The sequence below is a fragment of the Ranitomeya variabilis genome, chromosome 4, assembly GCF_051348905.1.
Source record: "Ranitomeya variabilis isolate aRanVar5 chromosome 4, aRanVar5.hap1, whole genome shotgun sequence".
In the NCBI taxonomy this organism is placed as follows: domain Eukaryota; kingdom Metazoa; phylum Chordata; class Amphibia; order Anura; family Dendrobatidae; genus Ranitomeya; species Ranitomeya variabilis.
In genome coordinates, this window is record NC_135235.1 from 739108606 (window position 1) to 739132831 (window position 24226).

Consider the following 24226-nt stretch of genomic DNA (forward strand, 5'->3'; position numbering starts at 1 on the left):
TCTTGAAATTCATTGCTCTGGGGGTGGAGATTAGCGATGTTGGAGGCGGAGCTTACCATTTAGTTCCCACTACTCTAAGTGCAGGATGCATCATGGTGGAATGAAGACAGGATCGAATGAGGTAATTAAGCAATAATGGGACTTCATGTTTAGAACATGTTTGTGCTGTGTTTATTCTGTACTGTATTTTTTTGTGTTAACTAGACTTGTTTCATGTGTGCTGCTTGTGTGCGTGGTACTAGTGTGACGTGTGCGCATGGTGCTTGTGTGACGTGTGCGCATGGTCCTTGTGTGACGTGTGCGCATGGTGCTTGTGTGACGTGTGCGCATGGTGCTTGTGTGACGTGTGCACATGGTGCTTGTGTGACGTGTGCGCATGGTGCTTGTGTGATGTGTGTGCATGGTGCTTGTGTGACGTGTGTGCATGGTGCTGTGTGACGTGTGTTCAACAGACGGCGGCACTATGGACGCAGTCAACATACTGCGCGGTCACCCGTGTCATGATTCCCAATGGCAGGGACTCAGTCAAAAACGGACTAGCTCTAGGAAGATGGTATCTTAGGTAACCGCGATGCTGAACCTGACACGCAAATAAAAGTAGCCAGGGGGTGTGCCTACGTTTATCCCTAGACACCTCGCGCCAGCCGGAGATCTAGCTACCCCTAATAGAGGAATACACAGACCTGGCTTGCCTCCAGGGAAACCCCAAAAGTTATAGTAGCCCCCCACATATAATAACGGTTAGGTAAGAGGAAAACACAAACGCAGTATGAATATAGATTCAGCAAAGTGAGGCCCTCTGACTAGATAGCGGAAAATACAAAAGAGGACTTCACGGTTACCTCAAAACCCTAAACAGCCATCCTGAAATTACCTTAACTCCGTTATCAACTCATGACAACGGAGTAGTAATTTCAGATCACTAGAGCTTCCAGCAGCACGAGAAATATAAATGCATGCTGGATAAAACAAACACAAAAAATGCCAAAGATTCAACTTAGCTGAATTGCAGACTTGGAGCAGGTAGCAAGCAACAGAGGTGCTCTGGTAACATTGATTGCCGGCACTAGAATGACTGAGAAGCCAGACTAAATAGGAAACTCCCAATTTCCAGATGGAAACAGGTGCACAGGAAACACAAGACAAAAGTCAGCCAGTACCACCAGTAGCCACCAGAGGGAGCCCAAAAACAGAATTCACAACAGTACCCCCCCCTTAAGGAGGGGGCACCGAACCCTCATGAGAACCACCAGGGCGATCTGGATGCGCCCTATGAAAGGCGCAAACCAAATCAGAGGCATGAACATCAGAGGCAGTCACCCAAGAATTATCCTCCTGACCGTATCCCTTCCATTTAACCAAATATTGAAGTCTCCGTCTGGAAATACGAGAGTCCAAAATCTTCTCCACAACATACTCCAATTCACCCTCCACCAGCACAGGAGCAGGAGGCTCAACAGAAGGAACAACCGGTACCTCGTACCTCCGCAACAACGACCGATGGAAGACATTATGAATGGTGAAAGATGCTGGTAGGTCCAAACGAAAAGATACAGGATTAAGAATCTCCAAAATCTTATAAGGACCTATGAACCGAGGTTTAAACTTAGGAGAAGAGACCTTCATAGGGACAAAACGAGAAGATAACCACACCAAGTCTCCAACACGGAGATGATGACCCACACGACGATGACGATTAGCAAACTGCTGAGTCTTCTCCTGAGACAACTTCAAATTGTCCACCACATGACTCCAAATCTGGTGCAGTCTATCCACCACAGTGTCCACTCCAGGACAATCCGAAGATTCCACCTGGCCAGATGAAAAACGAGGGTGAAACCCTGAATTGCAAAAGAAAGGAGAAACCAGAATGGCAGAACTGGCCCGATTATTGAGGCAAAAAGGCAAAAAGGCGACCCAATCATCTTGATCAGCAGACACAAAACACCTCAAATAAGTCTCCAAGGTCTGATTAGTTCGCTCCGTCTGGCCATTAGTCTGAGGATGGAACGCAGATGAAAAAGACAAATCAATGCCCATCCTGGCACAGAACGCTCGCCAGAACCTAGACACAAATTGAGATCCCCTGTCAGAAACGATGTTTTCCGGGATACCATGTAAACGAACCACATTCTGAAAAAATAAAGGAACCAACTCCGATGAAGAAGGCAATTTGGGCAAGGGTACCAAATGAACCATCTTAGAAAAACGGTCACACACCACCCAAATGACGGACATTTTCTGAGAAACCGGGAGATCCGAGATAAAGTCCATAGAGATGTGCGTCCACGGCCTCTTCGGAATAGGCAAGGACAACAACAATCCACTAGCCCGAGAACAGCAAGGCTTGGCCCGAGCACAAACATCACAAGACTGTACAAAGGTACGCACATCCCGAGACAGGGAAGGCCACCAGAAGGACCTGGCCACCAAATCTCTCGTACCAAAAATTCCAGGGTGGCCTGCCAACACAGAAGAATGAACCTCTGAGATGACTCTACTGGTCCACTCATCTGGAACAAACAATCTCCCAGGCGGACAACGATCAGGCCTATCAGTCTGAAACTCCTGCAAAGCACGTCGCAAGTCTGGGGAGACAGCAGACAAAATCACTCCATCCTTAAGGATACCCGTAGGCTCAGAATCACCAGAGGAGTCAGGCTCAAAACTCCTAGAAAGAGCATCTGCCTTCACATTTTTCGAGCCCGGCAAGTATGAAACCACAAAATTAAACCGGGAGAAAAACAATGACCAGCGCGCCTGTCTAGGATTCAGACGCCTGGCAGACTCAAGGTAAATCAGATTCTTGTGATCCGTCAAGACCACCACCTGATGTCTAGCACCCTCAAGCCAATGACGCCACTCCTCAAATGCCCACTTCATAGCCAAGAGCTCCCGATTACCGACATCATAATTTCGCTCGGCGGGCGAAAATTTTCGAGAGAAGAATGCACATGGTCTCATCACTGAGCAATCGGGACTTCTCTGCGACAAAACCGCCCCCGCTCCAATCTCGGAAGCATCAACCTCAACCTGAAAAGGAAGCGAAACATCAGGCTGGCGCAACACAGGGGCAGAAGAAAAGCGGCGCTTAAGCTCCCGAAAGGCCTCCACAGCCGCAGAGGACCAATTGGCAACATCAGCACCCTTCTTAGTCAAATCAGTCAGAGGTTTAGCAACACTTGAAAACCCAGTTATAAATCGACGATAGAAATTAGCAAAGCCCAAGAACTTCTGAAGACTCTTCAGGGAAGTAGGCTGCGTCCAATCACAAATAGCCCGAATCTTGACAGGATCCATCTCAACAGAAGAAGGGGAAAAAATATACCCCAAAAAGGAGATCTTCTGAACCCCAAAAATACACTTTGAACCCTTTACAAACAAAGAATTGGACCGCAAAACCTGAAAAACCTTCCTAACCTGTTGAACATGCGACTCCCAGTCATCCGAATAAATCAAAATATCATCCAAATACACAATCATAAATTTATCCAGGTATTTACGGAAAATATCGTGCATAAAGGACTGAAAGACTGAAGGGGCTTTAGAAAGACCAAAAGGCATTACCAAATACTCAAAATGGCCCTCGGGCGTATTAAATGCAGTTTTCCACTCATCTCCCTGCTTAATCCGCACCAAATTATACGCACCCCGAAGATCAACCTTAGAGAACCACTTTGCCCCTTTAATACGAGCAAATAAATCAGTCAATAGTGGCAAAGGATACTGGTATTTGACTGTAATCTTATTCAACAGGCGATAATCAATACAGGGCCTCAGGGAGCCATCTTTTTTACCCACAAAAAAAAAACCCATCAACATCTTAGGCCGGAGTCACACTAAATGTATGAAAAATCGGTCCAAGTTTCCCTGCCGAGAGTCGCAGGAGTGTAATCCGAGTGTAATGCGAGTACAATCTGATTTTCACACCTAGCATCCGATTAGATTGTAATGCGATATGAACATGAGCTTTTACATACAGCAATTCTCTATGTCATTTACACATCGTTTTCAAAGGAAATATTAATGAAACACACACACACACATATACAGTATATGTATGTATGTGTGTATATATATATATATATTAGAAAGGTAAGAAGAAAAGCCGGCAATTCATGTGCCACGTACAGTAATATCACAGCATGACAGTTTAGAATAGAATAGATATAAACACATAGACTATATAGATATATACTGTATATATGTCAGTGACACACACATCTATCTATCTATGTATATACAGCTCTAGCAAAAATTAAGAGACCACTGCAAAATGTTCAGTTTGTCTGATTTTTCTCTTTATAGGTATATTTTTGAGTAAAATGTAAATTGTTCTTTCATTCTATAAACTACTGACAACATGTCTCCGAAGTTCCAAGCAATAAATTTTGTATTCATTTTCTGAAAATGAGAAATGGTAAAAATAACAAAAAATGCATTGCTTGCAGACCTCAAATAATGCAAAAAAAACCCAAGTTCATAATCATTTAGAAACAACAATACTAGTGTTTTAACGCAGGAAGAGTCCAGAAATCAATATTTGGTGGAATAACCATGATTTTTAATAACAGCTTTCATGCGTCTTGGAATGCTTTCCACCAGTCTTTCACACTGCTTTTGGGTGACCTTATACCACTCCTGGTACAAAAATGTAATCAGTTCTTCTTTGTTTGATGGCTTGTGACTATCGATCTTCCTCTTGATTACATTCCAAAGGTTTTCAATGGGGTTCAGATCTGGAGATTGGGCTGGCCATGACAGGGATTTGATGTGGTGGTCCTTCATCTGTCGGGGTCGTAATACGACAATTAATCCTCATTCACCAGTCATTCCAAATTGTAATGTGAGCGCAGAACTTCTGGTACCGGAAAAAGAAATGATTCAGACACGTAGCTGATTCAATCTTTGCTAATGCTCTTGCGTTCACCTCAGTGAGGAGCCGAGCAGCAACTAACTTTATTCTTGAACACACAGTACTATTGTTTAGGAAAAAGGAATGTATTAGGCGGAGTTTAAGCAACATACATCTAGTGCTCAGTCTCTCTCTGATTCGTCAGGACATCTTCGATGGTTACTTTCTTCACATTCCAGAGTTATCTTTTTCAAGAGAAATAAACTTAACTCTTCACATTCTAAGCTGAAATGAAAAATGAACACTGGCGGCCATCTTTAAATACAATTACATTTGCATTAGCTAGCAGATAGGAAAAACTTATTGTTTCACAGTATAAGATATATAAAAGTACAAAAGGTATATAAGAAAATACATTTTCACCTTGACAATCCCCCCTAAACACTAAGTTTTTCCCTTAAAGAAGGATCGTTCGAGACTGTCCATGTGATGGGAAAAGGGGAGATGGATTTCTTCATCCAGACACCTCAGAAACTCTCCCCTAGCGAGAGGCCTCCAGGCATCTGAACCCTTCACTAACCTCACATGGAGTTCTCCCACTGTCCCTAAACTAAATCTCTTAACATCATCTGAGAATGGGGGGTTTTGTCTACTCTCTTGAGAGGAATGTACTTAGGGATCTCCCCTGGATCAGTACCATCGTACTCTGGTGGATCTACTTCTTGATTGAGGAAGGTGCCAGTCGGAGTTGCTTTGGCAATGACCTTTTTGTACAAAGGAATAACACAACAGAGAATTATCGATCCGATTACAAGGAGGGCAATCAGTACCAGACAGGCCTGTTGAAAGAATCCCTTGAGCCCACCCAACCAACCGGAAAAGAAGGATGTGTCTACTCCGGCATTAGTTTTCAATTCTGCTGCTAACCCAGTTATCTTTTTAAGGGCTATCATGGTTTTTCCATTCACTCCAGTGTTCTGAGGGATATAGGTACAACACTCCTCTCCCACCATCCCACAAACTCCTCCTTTCTCAGCTAAAATCATATCAAGGGCTAGTCGGTTTTGAAGAGTCATTCTAGTGTTAGGGCCCAATTCTTCAACTATACCCTGGAAGGCATCTTGGCTAAAATTGACAAACCTTTGTTCACTGTAATATATGTAATTGATCCATTCAACATTTTTATTAATCTGCACCTGTGGGATTATAGAAGCAAAGCCGGCATAAATCTGGTTCTGGGCTTTAAACTGGTCAGGTACCCCCCTTGGCACTCCAATGGCATCAATATATACTAGTGGATCTTCTTCATAACTCATGTGGAGCTGATCGAGACTTCTCCTCTTTCTGGTAGGTTCATCAGGTATCTTTGGATCCCAAGGTAGAATCTTAAACTGCATGGCTAGTTTAACAAGGGTGCATTGGCCTATCCAGGCATTAGGCAACCTAGGACGGAGCTTACCATCCCCACATAACCAATAAATGTCGTACATATAATGTGTATGTTTGATTAGCAAGTCAGTACCTAAAGAACTGTTCTCCCTGCAGAAACCTGTCTCGAAGATCCCTACTGGTGTACCTGTAGTGTTATAGGAATTGTAGCAGGTGTAATTGTCAGCTAATACGATTACTTCTCCTGGGACCTTTAGTTTGGGTTTCTCATGAATTAGTGGGACATAGTCTGGGCAATCAGTGGGCTTCAAACCTTTCAACAGATTCATAACACAGGCAGTGATGTTGTCATCAGGGAAAAGCAATGCATGTGTGTAGAGGTGCGTATTCGCAGCAGCACAAGCAATACATCCTACAGAGATGTTCTGGACTTTTACATTGTATCTTACCCATTCTAACCATAGGTTTTTCCTTGGGGCTGTTTGTGTTTCTATGGAGAAAACCTCTTGCCAACTGAGACCTGGAATGGGGATTACTTCATTAACTATATTTTGCAAACGCTCACCTGGGCCTGTTTTAGGTGTACTGGTAACAGGGGCCTTGGTTGGTCTAGAGCTAATATCCTGGAGCTGTATATGGCCTAAATACGCATGGGGTCCAGCACTAAATACATAATTATAATTCCTTCCCAATACGAATGTCTGCAGATCAGCAGATTGGGCGTTCTCCAGATTCAGGAGGAGGGGGTGACAACTTTTACCCCATTTACAGCCCCTAAGTGGTTGCAGAAGGGCTGTTAGATGCATTCTCTCACGAAGACTCCTACCCGTCCTATCCTTAGGGAACATGGCTTCACTAGGTTTATATCCCCAATCTTTCCCTGTACTCCAGGCAGCATCTGTCCAATAATGACAATTATCATTGTATTGTCTGGTAACACACATATAAAACTGGATAGTTCCCTCTACTATCCGTTCAGTGTCAAGGCACTTGACTACATCACAGAAATCAAATCGCCAGATATTCACCGGGGCTGTCAGATTTACCCAGAGAATAGTGGGGCCAGAATTCTTATTTACAACAGGGGCCGAAGAGGTAGGGGCGAGGATGGCCCCCAGTCCCAAGGTCAAAAACAACAGCAACATTTCCCTTCAGGGATTAAAGCCCTGATGAAGGCACTGGAGCTCCCCGCACAGATTGCGGTGATCAAGGTCAAAGCTCATGGGAAAGTCAACTCGAAGGAAACTAGAGGAAACCATTTAGCGGATCAAGCTGCCAAAGCTGCTGCCATAAAGAATGTCTCAGCAAAGTGGGAAGAAGAAGAAACAGCATCAGAAAAACCCTGTTGGGAGGACACTGCTACACCCGTGATGCCTGTGCTTACCAGAGCACAAACAAAGGAACAAGCAACCAAGGAAACTACCCAAGCCGAAGAAGAACGAGACTTTGAGAAGTCTGAAGCCCGAAGAAAGAAGAAGAAGTTGATAGAAGACATGGAAATGGAATACCCTGCCACTGGATCTGGCTGGAAGCCAGCTCGACCACCTGAAGAAAGATTGTGGGAAGAACAAAAGTTGACCTCTAGAGAAGAAAAGAAACAGTGGGAAGCTGCAGGAGCCATTCATGGGAATCGTAGTTCTGCTGACTTCTGTGACTAAACACTGGTTCAGTCTCTTTTGCAGTGTGAAGCGTGAATCCAGGTGCTCTTTCCTTCAAGTTTTACTGCAGTGGGGGTGACCAGGATCACCGTGTGGGGTCCTTCAAATCTTGGCTGGAGACAATCTCTGCGCACAAACTTTTTCACATACACCAGGTCTCCAGGCACAAAGTCATGGACCACGTCACCTGTGGATTCTGGAAGAGAAGCAGAAACTGTAGAATGGGTGTTAGACAGTTCCTTAGACAATGCAATCACAAATTGTACAACTTTATCATTTGTCTCAGACAACTCTTGAGGCCTAATATCTCCTATTTTAGGTGGAGCACCGAAAAGAATCTCAAAGGGAGTCAAGCCGTGTTTTCCCTGTGGGGTGTGTCTGATATGGTATAAGACCACAGGGAGCAAATCTGGCCACGGGAGTGGGTGGTCCTGGCTCATTTTAAGCAATTGTGTCTTAATTGTGGAGTTCATCCTCTCAACTTTGGCTGAACTGGAGGGGTGATAAGGGGTGTGTAGACCCAAATCTGTCCCTAACATGTGCCACAATTCCTCGTAGACATTGGCAGTGAAGGCTGGGCCTTGATCTGATTCAACAACTTCGGGTATTCCAAATCTGCACGAAATTTCAGTGATGAGCTTCTTAGCTGTAGTTTTGGCAGTCATATTGGTCACTGGGTAGGCTTCAGGCCATCCTGAGAACATATCCACAGCCACTAGGACATACTCATACTTTCCTGACTTGGGCATTTGAATATGATCAACCTGGATTCTCTGCCAAGGGTAATCTGGTTTGGCAAGATGCTGAAGTGGAACCTTGGCGGTGGCTGTTGGGTTACAGATGGCACAGACTGGGCAGGCTCTTGAGTAAGCGGTGACAGTGGTAGAGATTCCTGGGGCCCAGTAGAGCTTCTTGATACAGGCTAGTGCTTGGTTCTTTCCTCGATGAGTTGATCCATGAGCCCATGCTGCAACGGCTGGATACATTCTTTTGGGTAGACAGGGTCTCCCATCCACCTTATAGAGTCTAGAAAATTGATATTGTCCAGCAGAACTACGATTCCCATGAATGGCTCCTGCAGCTTCCCACTGTTTCTTTTCTTCTCTAGAGGTCAACTTTTGTTCTTCCCACAATCTTTCTTCAGGTGGTCGAGCTGGCTTCCAGCCAGATCCAGTGGCAGGGTATTCCATTTCCATGTCTTCTATCAACTTCTTCTTCTTTCTTCGGGCTTCAGACTTCTCAAAGTCTCGTTCTTCTTCGGCTTGGGTAGTTTCCTTGGTTGCTTGTTCCTTTGTTTGTGCTCTGGTAAGCACAGGCATCACGGGTGTAGCAGTGTCCTCCCAACAGGGTTTTTCTGATGCTGTTTCTTCTTCTTCCCACTTTGCTGAGACATTCTTTATGGCAGCAGCTTTGGCAGCTTGATCCGCTAAATGGTTTCCTCTAGTTTCCTTCGAGTTGACTTTCCCATGAGCTTTGACCTTGATCACCGCAATCTGTGCGGGGAGCTCCAGTGCCTTCATCAGGGCTTTAATCCTTAGTGCATGTTTAACAGGGGTTCCTGTAGCCGTAATGAACCCTTGGGATTTCCATAGGAATCCGAAATCGTGACAGATTCCATAGCCGTATCTTGAGTCAGTGTAGACATTGGCCGTTTTCCCTTCTGCTAGATAACATGCTTGTTGTAGGGCCACAAGTTCGGCTTCCTGAGCTGACAGGTGAGGTGGTAGAGCTTCAGCCAGAAGGACTTCTGTGTCAGTGGTGACAGCATATCCAGTGTGGAACTTGCCATAAGAGTCTGCAAATCGGGATCCATCAGTCCATAGTTGCAAATCAGGGTTGAGGAGTTCCTGAGTTACCACATTCTGTGGTGCAGAAATTTCTTGCTCCAGTGCTTTTACACAGTCATGTGAGTCACCAGGTGATCTCCAGTCTGGTAAGTCCTTATACCATTCAGGTAACTCCCCCCTAGAATGTGGAAGCAAAGTGGCTGGGTTGATCGTAGTACATTTCTGGAAAGTGATGTTGGAAGGCAGAAGTAGAGAGCACTGAAGCCTGAGATGTCTTTGGCTCGTCAGATGCTTAGGAGATGTTTGTTGAAGGACAGCAGAGAGATCATGGCCAGCTTGAATGACCAAGTCATGACCAAGGGCTATGTCAGCAGACTTGTCCAGAAGAACATGGGCCGCATGTACAGCCTTGAGACAGGATGGAGCAGTTCTGGCAACAGGGTCTAGTCTGGCTGAGTAGTAGGCCAGAGGACGGAAACGATCAACATGTTTCTGTGCTAGCACACCAGAGGCATATCCTTCAGACTCTGAAACAAAGAGGTGGAACGGCTGAGTGTAGTCAGGGAGACCCAGAGCAGGGGCACTGACAACAGCTTCCTTGAGAGTCTCAAAACAGTCCTTTTGCTGAGCATAGATATACGGATTTTCAGCATGTTCCCAATCTGGTCCTCCAGTTTTAAGACAGTCATACAAGGGTTGCATGAGTCTTGAAGCATCCGGAATCCACTGTCTGCAGTAGGTAATGAGTCCTAGAAAAGACTGCATAGCAGAGTACGTCTTCGGATAAGGGATGTCCTTGATGGCATGTTTTCTGTCCTCGGTGAGGTGTCTCGAGCCTTGAGAGATGCAGTGTCCGAGGAAGACAACTTTGTCTTTGCACCACTGGACCTTGGCCTTTGAGACTTTGCAGTTAGCAGAGTGGAGGAAGAGGAGTAAGGACTCAGAAGCAGCAAACAGATTCTCTTCAGTTCCACAGAGGAGTAGGTCATCAACATACTGGAGAAGCGTGACATGAAGATTCTGTAACACCCACGGATCCAGGGTCATCTTCATAGCATGTGTGAACTGGTTAGGGGAGTTCTGGGCACCTTGAGGTGTCCTGGTCCAGGTCAGCTGAGATCCTTGAAACGTGAAAGCAAATAAGAACTGTGAGTCTTCATGAAGCGGGACACTAAAGAAAGCATTAGCCAGGTCAATGACGGTGAAGAGTGTTGCTGAAGTAGACACTTGGGAAAGCAAGGTGTTGGGGTTGGGTACCACAGGAGTTTCCAAGATGGTGGCTGAATTGACTGCTCTGAGGTCCTGTACAAGTCTGTATTTTGGAGGGTCTCCAGGAGCTGTCTTTTTCTTTACCGGAAACAGGGGCGTGTTGCAGGGTGAAACACATCTGATTAGCACTCCAGAACGCAGGAGGGAGGTAATCTGAACTCCAAGGCTCTGCTCTTGGGCAGCCTTAAGTGGATACTGAGGTAGTCTGGGGTACGGATGCCCAGGTTTGAGGTGTACTTTTACTGGAGGCACTTTGAGCAGACCCACATCTTCAGGTCCAGTTTACCACAGACCGGTAGGTACATTGGGCAAATCCGGGGAAGGTGTCGTTTGCAGAGTCATCATCATCAGAGGGAAAGCTTTAAGGACACAACGATCTTCAGTGCCTTGTTGTGAGGCAGGGTCCTGTAACTGCAGTTCCATCCCTTGATCACCGAAGGTGATGGTAGCATGAAGCCTTTGAAGGAGGTCAGCTCCTAGAAGGTTGACAGGGCAGGTTTCAGACACCAGAAATTTGGCAAAGACACCAGAGAAAGGGCCAGCTGAGACAGGAACAGTGAGTGGTGATGAGGTTTGTTGGCCTTCAACTCCAATACACGTGAGGAAATCTGAAGACAGGGAAATCGTAGGAGGCAGCTGAGATGAAGAGATAACAGAGGTGGCCGCCCCAGTGTCCACTAAAAACTTGAGAGGTTGGCTGTCCACTTCCAGGGTCACTGTACCGCAAGATGAAGAAGTACAGGTGGCGGGAAAAGTGGGCACCGGTTGGCCTGAACTTCATGAGTGTGGAGGAGGAGGAGGTCTCTGATGGTACCCCCTGTGGGGACAATCACTTCTCATATGATTAAGACTGCCACACTCCCAACATAGAGGTCTTCCTTGGTCATCACGATCTGGTCTGTCCCTGTAGTGTCGGCTTTGGGACCTTCTTGGTCCTGTAGATGGGTGTCTGTACCGATCCTGAGCCTGATACACCATAACAGGTACTTCTGAGGCCTCTGCCATATACATGGCTGGTTTCTTCTTTCCTTTGTCCTTCTGCGCTTCCTTCTCTGCTTCCTTTGCTGCTTCTTTTTCTGCTTCTTTCTCTTCCCTTTGAAGCATTTTCTGATAACTCTTCACAACAGTAAGGGCCTGTTTTAGGGGACCATCAGGTAATTCGGGACGAAGCTTCATGACCTTATCCTTCAGTGGATCTTCCAGACCATCAATAAAAGCACGGACCAACAAGGCTGCCTGCGTCTTCACAGGAGTTGAATAACCCAAATCTTCAAATTGCACAGTTAGTCTGGCAGCATATTTCTCCACAGCTTCTCCAGATTCTTGTCGTATATCCTGTATTGATCCTGCTTCGTCACAGAGACGATCCTGGGCCCACTTTGTGAGTTGAGCAATAAACTCCTTTCCAGACTTGAACTTGTTGAGAGGTCCTGCTTTAGTGGGGTCCAATTCCTTCATGATAGTGGGGAGAAAGTATTCGGAGGCTCTGATAGATGTAATACCTGATAGATCTGACCATGTAGCCCCATAGATGCTCCTAATCTGCTCCAGTCTCCTCACATACTGCATGGGAAATTTGTCTGGGTCACATAACTTGCTGACAATAGCATCAATCTGTACCGGAGTGAAGGGTTTGTACTTCAGCTTCAGTTCTTCTTCGTCATGTGTCACTACCTCGCCCTCCGGGGCAGTTGGGGGTGCTGTGGGTGTTATCTCATCCACAGGCTTTATACCCGTATGCATCAGTGGCACCATGTATTCAGCTACCAAGGGCATGATGCCCTCTAATCCAGACTCGTGGTAACAGACGATTCTGACTTCTTGTAAGTCTAGATTTGGGGTTGATTGGAGGCAATTCTTGATGACTTCAACATGTTCCTTCATACAGGGGCCCAGTGGGTATCCAAAGAGTCCTGAAGATATCAATGGTACAGCCAAAGTTCTACGAGGAAGTGTATCTCTCCCTAGACGTCCTGCAAGGATGACCACTGTCTGCAGTGCAGTCTGCAACATTGTACGGCAGTGTTCGGGTGTCCTGTTGTCGTATATAGGGCCTGCAGTGTGTAGCACTATATCACAGGGCAAATTCCCTCCCTGGGTAGTCATAGCATCTCCTGGATGCAAGGGGCCATAATTGACAAGGTAGGCCTGACACTCTTGGGCTATGGATGGGCCCCCCTTTTTAGCTATCTGTTGGGCCAAACCACCTCTATGTGACAGGGCAGAATTAGCTGGGTTCACTATGGCTCCCACCTGATGGGTAAGTATATCCCCATAACCCACTGAGAAGAGAACCTGGGAGCCCTGAGGTGTGATGTAATAACGTGAATGACAGGGGAACCAGATTTCGGGGTCATGGGGCAGCTTAGAGGATTTGTTGAGAGGGGTAGGTAGTGGGCTCCTTCCAGGCCGGGGGGATTCGAATGGACCTAATAGCATTGGCAGGGCAGGGGGAATTGTAGCGGCCTGGTTGTCCAGGTCTTCTGATTCTTCATCATCTCCGATAGCTTGGCGTCTCTTACGCATTACGGACTGGAAAGCTGCACTGCCGGTCAGAGCTTCGAGGGTAAAGGGACCCTGACCTGGCGTGTTTACAAATATCACAGTGGGTTGCACTGGGAGACTAGACCCCGAGACTGAAGTGGATACTGGAACATTGGAGGTGGAGGCAGCATCAGTCGGTGCTGGAGGTTTCTCAGGAAGTGGTGGTCCCTGATAGTACTTGCCGGAAAGTGTTACCAGCGGACATAGTGGCTGGGGAGGAATTCCAGGTGCACCAAGATGGCTGCCGGTGGAGGCGTGGCATGCCCCACTTCCGGGGGAAGTTCCGGGTGCACCAAGATGGCCGCTGGAGGAAGTGTGGCATGCCCCACTTCCTCCCATGATCTGGGCGGACCCCTGAGGACGGCCCGCCCCACACACACGGCAGATTTCCACCCAGTTTGGATTCTGCACGCCACAAGCAGGACACACCCACACTTCTGGAGAGTTTGGCCCATCGCCATTATAGGGTGGTGGTTGGGACTGCATTTTCATCACCAGTGGCACGGCGGCCATTTTACAATCTGTAAGATCACAGTTCAAAGGCATTTTATAACCAAACACGGGCTCCGCATTGTCTGAACCTCCACCCCCATCGACTTCTTTCCATCCTTCATTCTTCAAGCCTCGCGCAACTCGCAGATGAGCTTGTGCTTGTTCTAACAATCCTTTATCTTTCAACATGCCTCGTTTGTTCTCTATGAGATTATACCACATAGCCGGCTGTAGTCTCCCTGACGAGGGCAATCCTACATGCTTATACAATTTCTCAACATTCTTGACTGCCTTCTTGCCCTCTCGTGACTGTACTATTGCCTTGACTTCCACAGCATCCTCATCTAATTTGTGGGGCACTGACTTCTTCTGCTTAAAAAGACGCAACATGACTCTTACAGAATACTATGGTTTCCTGCAGTAAAACCACTAGCAGCGATCTTTAACACACTGAGTTCCACAGTACGGAGCCTCACGTTCGACGTACTAGGAAAAGAGCCTCGCGCTCAATGTTTCCTGTCCCTAAACCAGAACACAGTGATTACAGACTATCCTGCCACGATATTCAAACCGTTGGGAGGCAGCCTCCTAATGAGACCCCTCCACAAAAATATAGGTGGTCCCCTCACGGAACGTCTTAGGTTACCTAACTAGACAGGTGGTCCCCTCACGGAACGCCTTATTTACCTGCCTGGACAGGTGGTCCCCTCACGGAACGCCTTATTTACCTGTCAGCACAATATCACAGAGGCTGCGTCTCCTATCCCTTTCTCTAAGCTGCCCCACAATCTACAACTGGCTCAATTTTTCAGTCCACTTCACTACTAGACAATAGTCACGGGTAGGATGGTTGAATGGAGTACAATGACCGGTAAAGGAGGTGTGGTGTACAGAGGTCGCACAGGATGCGACGTCTCTCAGTTGCTGGTTCAGAGCGTGGCACAGGATCACGTTTGATCTCACCACTCGATCATTCACCTCCCGGACCCAAAGAGACCACAGACAAACCAATAACGGCTGAGACACTAGCAAGTGTGACACATACAATGTATATGATCGCCACTTACCGCGTGCAGAGGGTGATCAGTCCTCGAGGTCAGCCACTACGGGTATCATCCACAGACATCCAGGCATGGGTCCAGGGGGCCTCGGATCGCTGGCCACGCCCCACGTTGGTCGCGCCAAAATTGTCGGGGTCGTAATACGACAATTAATCCTCATTCACCAGTCATTCCAAATTGTAATGTGAGCGCAGAACTTCTGGTACCGGAAAAAGAAATGATTCAGACACGTAGCTGATTCAATCTTTGCTAATGCTCTTGCGTTCACCTCAGTGAGGAGCCGAGCAGCAACTAACTTTATTCTTGAACACACAGTACTATTGTTTAGGAAAAAGGAATGTATTAGACGGAGTTTAAGCAACATACATCTAGTGCTCAGTCTCTCTCTGATTCGTCAGGACATCTTCGATGGTTACTTTCTTCACATTCCAGAGTTATCTTTTTCAAGAGAAATAAACTTAACTCTTCACATTCTAAGCTGAAATGAAAAATGAACACTGGCGGCCATCTTTAAATACAATTACATTTGCATTAGCTAGCAGATAGGAAAAACTTATTGTTTCACAGTATAAGATATATAAAAGTACAAAAGGTATATAAGAAAATACATTTTCACCTTGACACATCCACACCTTGATTGACCTAGCTGTGTGGCATGGCACATTGTCCTGCTGGAAAACCAGTCCTCAGAGGTGGGAAACATTGCCTGAGCAGAAGGAATCAACCGCTTTTCCAGGATAACCGTGTAAGTGGCTTGATTCATATGTCCGTCGCAAAGAACAACCTACCCAATTCCAGCCTTGCTGAAGCTTCCTCAGATCATCACCTCCTCCAAATTTCACAATGGGTGCAAAAACACTGTGGCTTGCACACCTCTCCAGGTCTCCGTCTAACCATTAGATGACCAGGTGTTTGGCAAAACTGAAAATTAGACTCATCAGAGAAGATTACCTTACTCCAGTCTTCTATGGTCCAATCCTTATGGTCTTTGGCAAACTTCAGCCTGGCTCTCCTTTGCTTCTCATTGATGAATGGCTGTTTACTAGCTTTACATGATTTGAGTCCTTCGTCTAGGAGCCTGTTACGAACTGTTCTTGCCATGCACTTCACCATGGCTGCCATTTGCCATTCCTTTGGTAGGTCACTTTATGTCATCCTGCGGTTGCTGAGTGACATTCGAATAAGGTGATGGTCATCCCGGTCAGTGGAAAGTCGTTTTCGTCCTCTGCCAGTCTGTAGCTTTGTTGTCCCCAATGTCTGCTGCTTGACCTTGTTGTAATGGACTGCTGTCTTAAAAATTTTAAGGATGGAGGCAACATGATGCTCACTGTGTCCCTCTGCTAGTAAAGCCATAATTGAGCCCTTCTTTTCCTCACTTAATACTTTTCTTTTCAACTTCCTATTACTTTTGGGATATTACTGGCACTTGTTTTGCTATTCAGCTTGTCCTATTGCAAGAGGATTGTGAACACCACAGCAGGTTTTTTATACTTACCTTCATTAAATAAGATTTGGTTCAGGTGATCATCTAATCAGAAGCACATTAAGTAGAATGAGGTGTACTCTGGTTGGAATTCAACTGACACTGGAATGGAATGGCTATCAGACATGTAGAGAAACTGATTTTTATAAAACTCTGCAGTGGTCTCTTAATTTTTGCCAGAGCTGTACATTATATAGATATATAGGTAGAAGAAAAGCTGGCAATTCATGTGCCGTGTACTGTAAAATCACTGCAGGATAGAAGAGATGGATTACATACAGTAAATACGTATAGAATAGGTAGATATATAGATGTCAGTGACAAATACAATTAGCACAGTGTGTGTGAACTACTGTACATGTATTTAATTAGGAAAAAAATGGCGTGGCCTCCTGCGCAATTTTCGTAACCAGCACCCTGAAACAAATATTGTAAAAGTCACAGACAGATGGAGAAGTCACATCTATGATCAGCTCTAATCCTGCCATCACCACCGTTCTCATTACACAAGTATAAAACATATAATACTGGGGGATAAAACAAGACTTAGCACAAGACCTTCACAGCCGTCTACACATCATAGGGGAGATCTCATGACACCTTCTCTCCATCTACCTGCTCATCCTGAGGAGCATTGGGATCTTCTGGTTTACAGTCCTGTGGAAGAAGAGGACGGGGACATCTCTCTGGTGTTGTCCTCTTACTGGATAGATCTGAAGGAAACACATATAGGGACTGAATTCATTCTTTATATACAGATAATTATAGGCCGTGTGTATTTAGTCCTGTCTATTACCTGGTGATGTGAGGGGCTGGGGAACCTCCATCATCATGTCCTTGTACAGATCTTTGTGTCCTTCTAAATACTCCCATTCCTCCATGGAGAAATAGACGGCGACATCCTGACACCTTATAAGAACCTGAAACATACAATGATACCATCATCCCCCGATCCCTTCACAGCATCTATAATATAATGCTAGGAGCGTCACTCTGTCTGAAGCCTTTATAGAATGCACAAGTACGACATGCCGGTGCAGTCTGGACCCGACAGAGTGACGCATCCGGCAGTAGGGTAGCTAACGTGGGGGCAAAGGAGGCCATCGCCCTGGGCCCTGTGCTCAGAGGGGGCCCACCCGGAGCTAAACTACTGTAACTGCATTGGCTTGCACAGTGCGCCAATACAGTTACATTCTGAGGCAGAGCAGGGAGAATCGATTTCCCTGCTCTGCCACCCGGCCGCTATGGGCCCCTGAGCAGGTGGGCCCCTGGCCTGTCATTGCAGGGTCAACTATATCAGCATCTAGCTGATACAGCTGACCGCATTGATGAGGGAAGGAGCGCTATGCTCCTTCTCCCATCATCCTCCTGTCAGCGTCTGACGTCATCGACGCTGACACGGACAAGGGGGCGTGATGACATCACTGCTCGGCACCACGGTCCGGAGGTGAGCGGGAGCAGGGAGCAGCGCACGAACCAGGAAGAAGAGATGTCAGTATTTATTTATTGTTTTTCTTTATGGGGGCTGCCTTATATTACCGGGTCTACCTGTTGGGGGGTGCTGCCTTATACTACAGAGTGCCTGTGGGGGGTGCTGCCTTATACTACAGAGTCTGCCTGTGTGGGGGTGCTGCCTTATACTACAGTGTCTGCCTGTGAGGGGGTGCTGCCTTATAATACAGAGTCTGCCTGTGGGGGTGCTGCCTTATAATACAGGGTCTGCCTGTTGGGGGGTGCTGCTTTATACTACAGAGTCTGCCTGTGGGGGGTGCTGCCTTATACTACAGGGTTGGCCAGTGGGGGGGGGTGCTGCCTTATAATACAAGGTCTGCCTTTGTGGGGGTGCTGCCTTATACTACAGAGTCTGCTTGTGGGGGGGTGATGCCTTATACTGCAGAGTCTGTCTGTGAGGGTGAGCTGCCTTATACTACAGAGTCTGACTGTGGGGGGCTGCCTTATACTACAGAGTCTACCTATGGGGGCTGCCTTATGCTATAGAGACAGAATGGCGCAGAATGGGTGCAGCACATGACAGAATGGGGGTGCAGAATGGGAACAGCACATGACAGAATGGGGTCGCAGAATTGGAGTAGCACATACTAGGATGGGGTCAGCACATACCAGAATTGGTGCGCAGGATGGGAGCACATGACAGGATGAGGGCACAGGAAGAGAGTAGCACATGACAAGAAGGAGGCACACAAAACAGGATCAGGGCGCAAGATGGGGGCCGCACATGACAGGAAGGGGGTGCAGGATGGTGGCTGCACACGATAGGAAGGGGGCGTAAGATGGTAGCAGCACATGACAAGATTAGGGCGCAGGATGGAAGCAGCACATACCAGGATGGAGACCATATACCAATATAAATGCTCGCCACCCGGGCCTAAAACGGGTTCAATAGCTAGTTACTCTATAATGTCCCAGCATTCCCAGCAGTGTCACCTCTCTAGTCAGCAGCTCAATCATTTTGTAGGTAAGTTCTAGGATCTTTTGGTCATTGATGTCCTCATGTATCAGTTGAGGTGGAGGCCCCGTTATTGGGCTCAGGGGTCTTCCCCATCCCTCAGACACAGGGTCCTGACAGTGCTCCTTAGAGGTCTTCTTCACTACTGTGTAATCCTGGTTATGGAGAGACACATTAATAAATCTCACTACAGATATTTCCAGAGTCCTCGTCACCTCTCCAGTTCTGTCCATCTGTTATTCCCATAGATAAGAATGATGTAATGTGACGTCATCAGAATCTCTCACCTCTCCAGTAAGCCGGAAGAGGATCTCTAGGTTGAGGTGTAATATCCTCTCCGCCATCTTGTCTCTGTCCATATCCATCTGTGATGGGTAAATCATGAAAATTTTCTTATGTAGAAGATCTTCACTAAGAGGATCCGATATTGTAGAGACCTGAATGAGAAGAAAATGAGCCGATGTAACATCATAAAAATCCTCTGTAATAACACAATTACTGGAGATAATAAGGGAAACATAGGAGGAAATTTATTATTTTACAGTATTTAGTTTTCTTCTTTACATCTACTAATAAAACCTATATATTTTAGGCCACAGACAACAAGCAGTTTCTTCCTCGGAGTCGGCAGCTGAATACGTTCCTCATAGACTCATCTTCCACAATGCTAATTCTCGTCTCATTTACCGACACTGGAATCAGCACCAGAAAACATAGATGTACACTGCAGGGACGGCACAGGTGCAGGTATAACAAAAACCCCGGCAGTTTAACCGCTTGCTGCTGTCAAAAGCAAACATGGCATCTAAGAACAGGGTCGGACTGGACTGGCGGGATATCGGTAAAATCCCTAGTGGGCTCTCTTGGTTAGACCATCATTTATTGTTCAACAGGACAATGACAGAAAACAAAAATAAAAAAACAACAACAAAAACTTCAAAATGATGAGTATGTAAAAACACACACACAAAAAAAGAAAAGAAAACCTTCAAAAAGTTGGTACAAGAAGTTGAAGCCAAAAGAAAAGAAAACCATAAAAAACTTTGTACACAACCAAAAAACTTAAAATTTTGATACAGAAGGAAAAAAACTTTAAAAAGTAAAGAGACAGAAGGAAAAACTTCAAAGAATAAAAAGTTAAAACGGCTTTCCTTATACTTTGTCTGTGCCCAAACGCAGTCATACACACACACTTCCCCTTTCTTATGCTGCTGTATCCAAAGTCACTAAAATCACGTATTTGAAAACAAGTAGCTCACAGCAAAAATGATAGATACCACTTAGTTTCACTTCTTCAAAAATTGCTACACTGTAGCTAGCACTACTCAGAATACAGAAACAGGAAACTTTGCAAAAACAGATGTGACAGTGTGATTTACAATGGATATATCTTTGCTAGCAGCAGAGGAGAAGCGTGGAGAAGGAAAAAAAAAAAAAAAACTTCTCTCTTTACAATTGTATGCACTTAACCCCTTCATGACCCAGCCTATTTTGGCCTTAATGACCTTGCCGTTTTTTGCAATTCTGACCAGTGTCCCTTTATGAGGTAATAACTCAGGAACGCTTCAACGGATCCTAGCGATTCGGAGATTGTTTTTTCGTGACATATTGGGCTTCACGTTAGTGGTAAATTTAGGGCGATAATTTTTGCGTTTATTTGTGAAAAAGATGGAAATTTGGCGAAAATTTTGCAATTTTCAAATTTTGAATTTTTATTCTGTTAAACGAGAGAGTTATGTGACACAAAATAGTTAATAAATAACATTACCCACATGTCTACTTTACATCAGCACAATTTGGGAAAAAACATTTTTTTTGCTAGGAAGTTATAAGGATTAAAATTTGACCAGCGATTTCTCATTTTTACAATGAAATTTACAAAACCATTTTTTTTAGGGACCACCTCACATTTGAAGTCAGTTTGAGGGGTCTATATGGCTGAAAATACCCAAAAGTGACACCATTCTAAAAACTGCACCCCTCAAGGTGCTCAAAACCACATTCAAGAAGTTTATTAACCCTTCAGGAGTTTCACAGCAGCAGAAGCAAGATGGAAGGAAAAAATTAACATATAACTTTTTAGCCATAAAAATTAACTTTTATCAACAATTATTTTATTTTGCCAAGGGTGAAAGGAGAAAGTGGACAACAAATGTTATTGTACAACTTGTCCTGAGTACGCCGATACCCCATATGTGGGGGGGAACCACTTTTTGAGTGCACGACAGGGCTCGGAAGGGAAGGAGCGCCATTTGACTTTTTCAATGAAAAATTAGCTCCAATCATTAGCGGACACCATGTCGCGTTTGGAGAGCCCCTATGTGCCTAAACATTGGAGCTCCCCCACAAGTGACCCCATTTTGGAAACTAGACCCCCCAAGGAGCTTATCTAGATGCATAGTGAGCACTTTGAACCCCCAGGTGCTTCACAAATTGATCTGTAAATATGAAAAAGTACTTTTTTTTCACAAAAAATTTCTTTTAGCCTCAATCTTTTTATTTTCACATGGGCAACAGGATAAAATGGATCCTAAAATGTGTTGAGCAATTTCTCCTGAGTACACCGAGACCTCACATGTGGTCACAAACCACTGTTTGTTCACACGGCAAGGCTCGGAAGGGAAGGAGCGCTATTTGACTTTTGAATGAAAAATTAGCTTCAATCGTTAGCCGACACCATGTCGCGTTTGGAGAGCGCCTGTGTACCTAAAGATTGGAGCTCCCCCACAAGTGACCCCATTTTAGAAACTAGACCCCCCAAGGAACTTATCTAGATGCATAGTGAGCACTTTTAACCCCCAGGTGCTTCACCAATTTATCCGTAAATATGAAAAAGTACTTTTTTTTCACAAAAAAATTCTTTTAGCCTCAATTTGTTCATTTCCACATGGGCAACAGGATAAAATGGATCCTGAAATTTATTGTGCAATTTCGCCTGAGTACTCTGATACCTCACATGTGGGGGTAAACCACTGTTTGGGCACACAGCAGGGCTCGGAAGGGAAGGAGCGCCATTTGACTTTTTGAATGAAAAATTAGCTCCAATCGTTAGCGGACACCATGTGGCGTTTGGAGAGCCCCTGTGTGCCTAAACATTGGAGCTCCCCCACAAGTGACCCCATTTTGGAAACTAGACCTCCCATGGAACTAATCTAGATGTGTGGTGAGCCCTTTAAACCTCCAAGTGCTTCACAGAAGTTTATAACGCAGAGCTGTGAAAATAAAAAATCATTTTTCTTTCCTCAAAAATTAAATTTAGCAAGCAATTTTTTATTTTCACAAGAGTTACAGGAGAAATTGGACGCCAAAAGTTATTGTCTAGTTTGTCCTGAGTACACTGATACCCCATATGTGGGGGTAAACCACTGTTTGGGCACACGTCGGGGCTCGGAAGGGAAGTAGTGACGTTTTGAAAGGCAGACTTTGATGGAATGGTCTGCGGGTGTCACGTTGCATTTGCAGAGCCCCTGATGTGCCTAAACAGTAGAAACCCCCCACAAATTACCACAGTTTGGAAACTAGACCCCCAAGGATCTTATCTAGATGTGTGGTGAGCACTTTTTACCCCCAAATGCTTCACAGAAGTTTATAACGCAGAGCCGTGAAAATAAAAAAATCTTTTTTTTCTTCAAAAATGATTTTTAGCCCGCAATTTTTTATTTTCACAAGGGTAACAGGAGAAATTGGTCCCCAAAAGCTGTTGACCAATTTGTCCTGAGTACGCTGATACCCTATATGTGGAGGGGAACCACCATTTGGGCGCATGGCAGAGCTCGGAAGGGAATGAACACCATTTGGAATGCAGAGTTAGATGGATTGGTCTGCAGGCATCACATTGCGTTTGCAGAGCCCCTAATGTACCTAAACAGTAGAAACCCCCACAAGTGACCCCATATTGGAAACTAGAGCCCCAAGGAACTTATCTAGTTGTGTTGAGAGAACTTTGAACCCCTAAGTGTTTCACTACAGTTTATAACGCAGAGCCGTGAAAACAAAAAATCATTTTTTTCCCACAAAAAGGGTTTTTTAGCCCCCCAAATTTTTATTTTGCCAAGGGTAACAAAGAAATTGGACCAAAAAAGTTGTTGTCCAATTTGTCCTGAGTACGCTGATACCCCAAATGTTGGGGTAAACCCCTGTTTGGGCGCACGGGAGAGCTCGGAAGGGAAGGAGCACTGTTTTACTTTTTCAACGCAGAATTGGCTGGAATGGAGATCGGACGCCATGTCGCGTTTGGAGAGCCCCTGATGTGCCTAAACAGTGGAAACCCCCAATTCTATCTCCAACCCTAACCCCAACACACCCCTACCCCTAATCCCAACCCTACCCCTAATCCTAACCCTACCCCTAATCCCAACCCTAATCCTAACCCTAATCCCAACCCTAATCCTAACCCTACCCCTAATCCAACCCTAATGGGAAAACTGGGGCAGGGGGGGACATCAGCGGGGCAGGGGGGAGATCAGCGGGGCAGAGGGAGATCTGCGGGGAAGGGGATGACATCAGTGGGGAAGGGGAGGACATCAGCGGGGAAGGGGAGGACATCAGTGGGGAAGGGGAGGACATCAGTGGGGAAGGGGGCGATCCACAGGGCAGGGGGGAGATCTGCGGGGCAGGGGAGGGAGATCAGCGGGGCAGGGGGGACATCACCAGAGCAGGGGAGGTCATCAGCGGGGCAGGGGCGATCCACAGTGCAGGGAGGACATCAGCGGGGCAGGGGAAGGACATCAGCGGGGCAGGGGAAGGACATCAGCGGGGCAGGGGAAGGACATCAGCGGGGCAGGGGAAGGACATCAGCGGGGCAGGGGAAGGACATCAGCGGGGCAGGGGAAGGACATCAGCGGGGCAGAAGAGGACATCAGCGGGGCAGGGGAGGACATCAGCGGGGCAGGGGAGGACATCAGCGGGGCAGGGGGGAGATCAACGGGGCAGGGGAGGACATCAGCGGGGCAGGGGCGGACATCAGCGGGGCAGGGAGGAGATCAACGGGGCAGGGGAGGACATCAGCGGGGCAGGGAGGAGATCAACGGGGCAGGGGAGGACATCAGCGGGCAGGGGAGGACATCAGCGGGGCAGGGGGCGATCCACAAGGCAGGGGGGCGATCTGCAGGGCAGGGGGACATCAGCGGGGCAGGGGAGGACATCAGCGGGGCAGGTAGGGACATCAGCGGGGCAGGGGGGACATCAGCGGGGCAGGGGGCAATCCACAGGGCAGGGGGAG

The 24226-nt window shown here is 46.3% G+C and overlaps 1 protein-coding gene across 3 annotated transcripts in view; it reads right to left on the reverse strand.

The window, feature by feature from the left end:
• LOC143767994 (uncharacterized) overlaps positions 1-24226 on the reverse strand; it is a 688384-nt gene that overhangs the window by 229892 nt on the left and 434266 nt on the right. Inside the window, exons 2-5 of one of the 3 annotated variants that reach the window (XM_077256596.1) lie at positions 19293-19442; positions 18984-19160; positions 17335-17458; positions 17154-17251 (exon numbers count right to left, since the gene is read on the reverse strand). The exons of the other annotated variants lie outside the window; for them this stretch is intronic. Of the exons in view, the coding sequence (XP_077112711.1) occupies positions 17154-17251; positions 17335-17458; positions 18984-19160; positions 19293-19442 (549 nt within the window). The remainder of the gene's footprint in view (positions 1-17153; positions 17252-17334; positions 17459-18983; positions 19161-19292; positions 19443-24226) is intronic. 3 annotated transcript variants of the gene reach the window in all.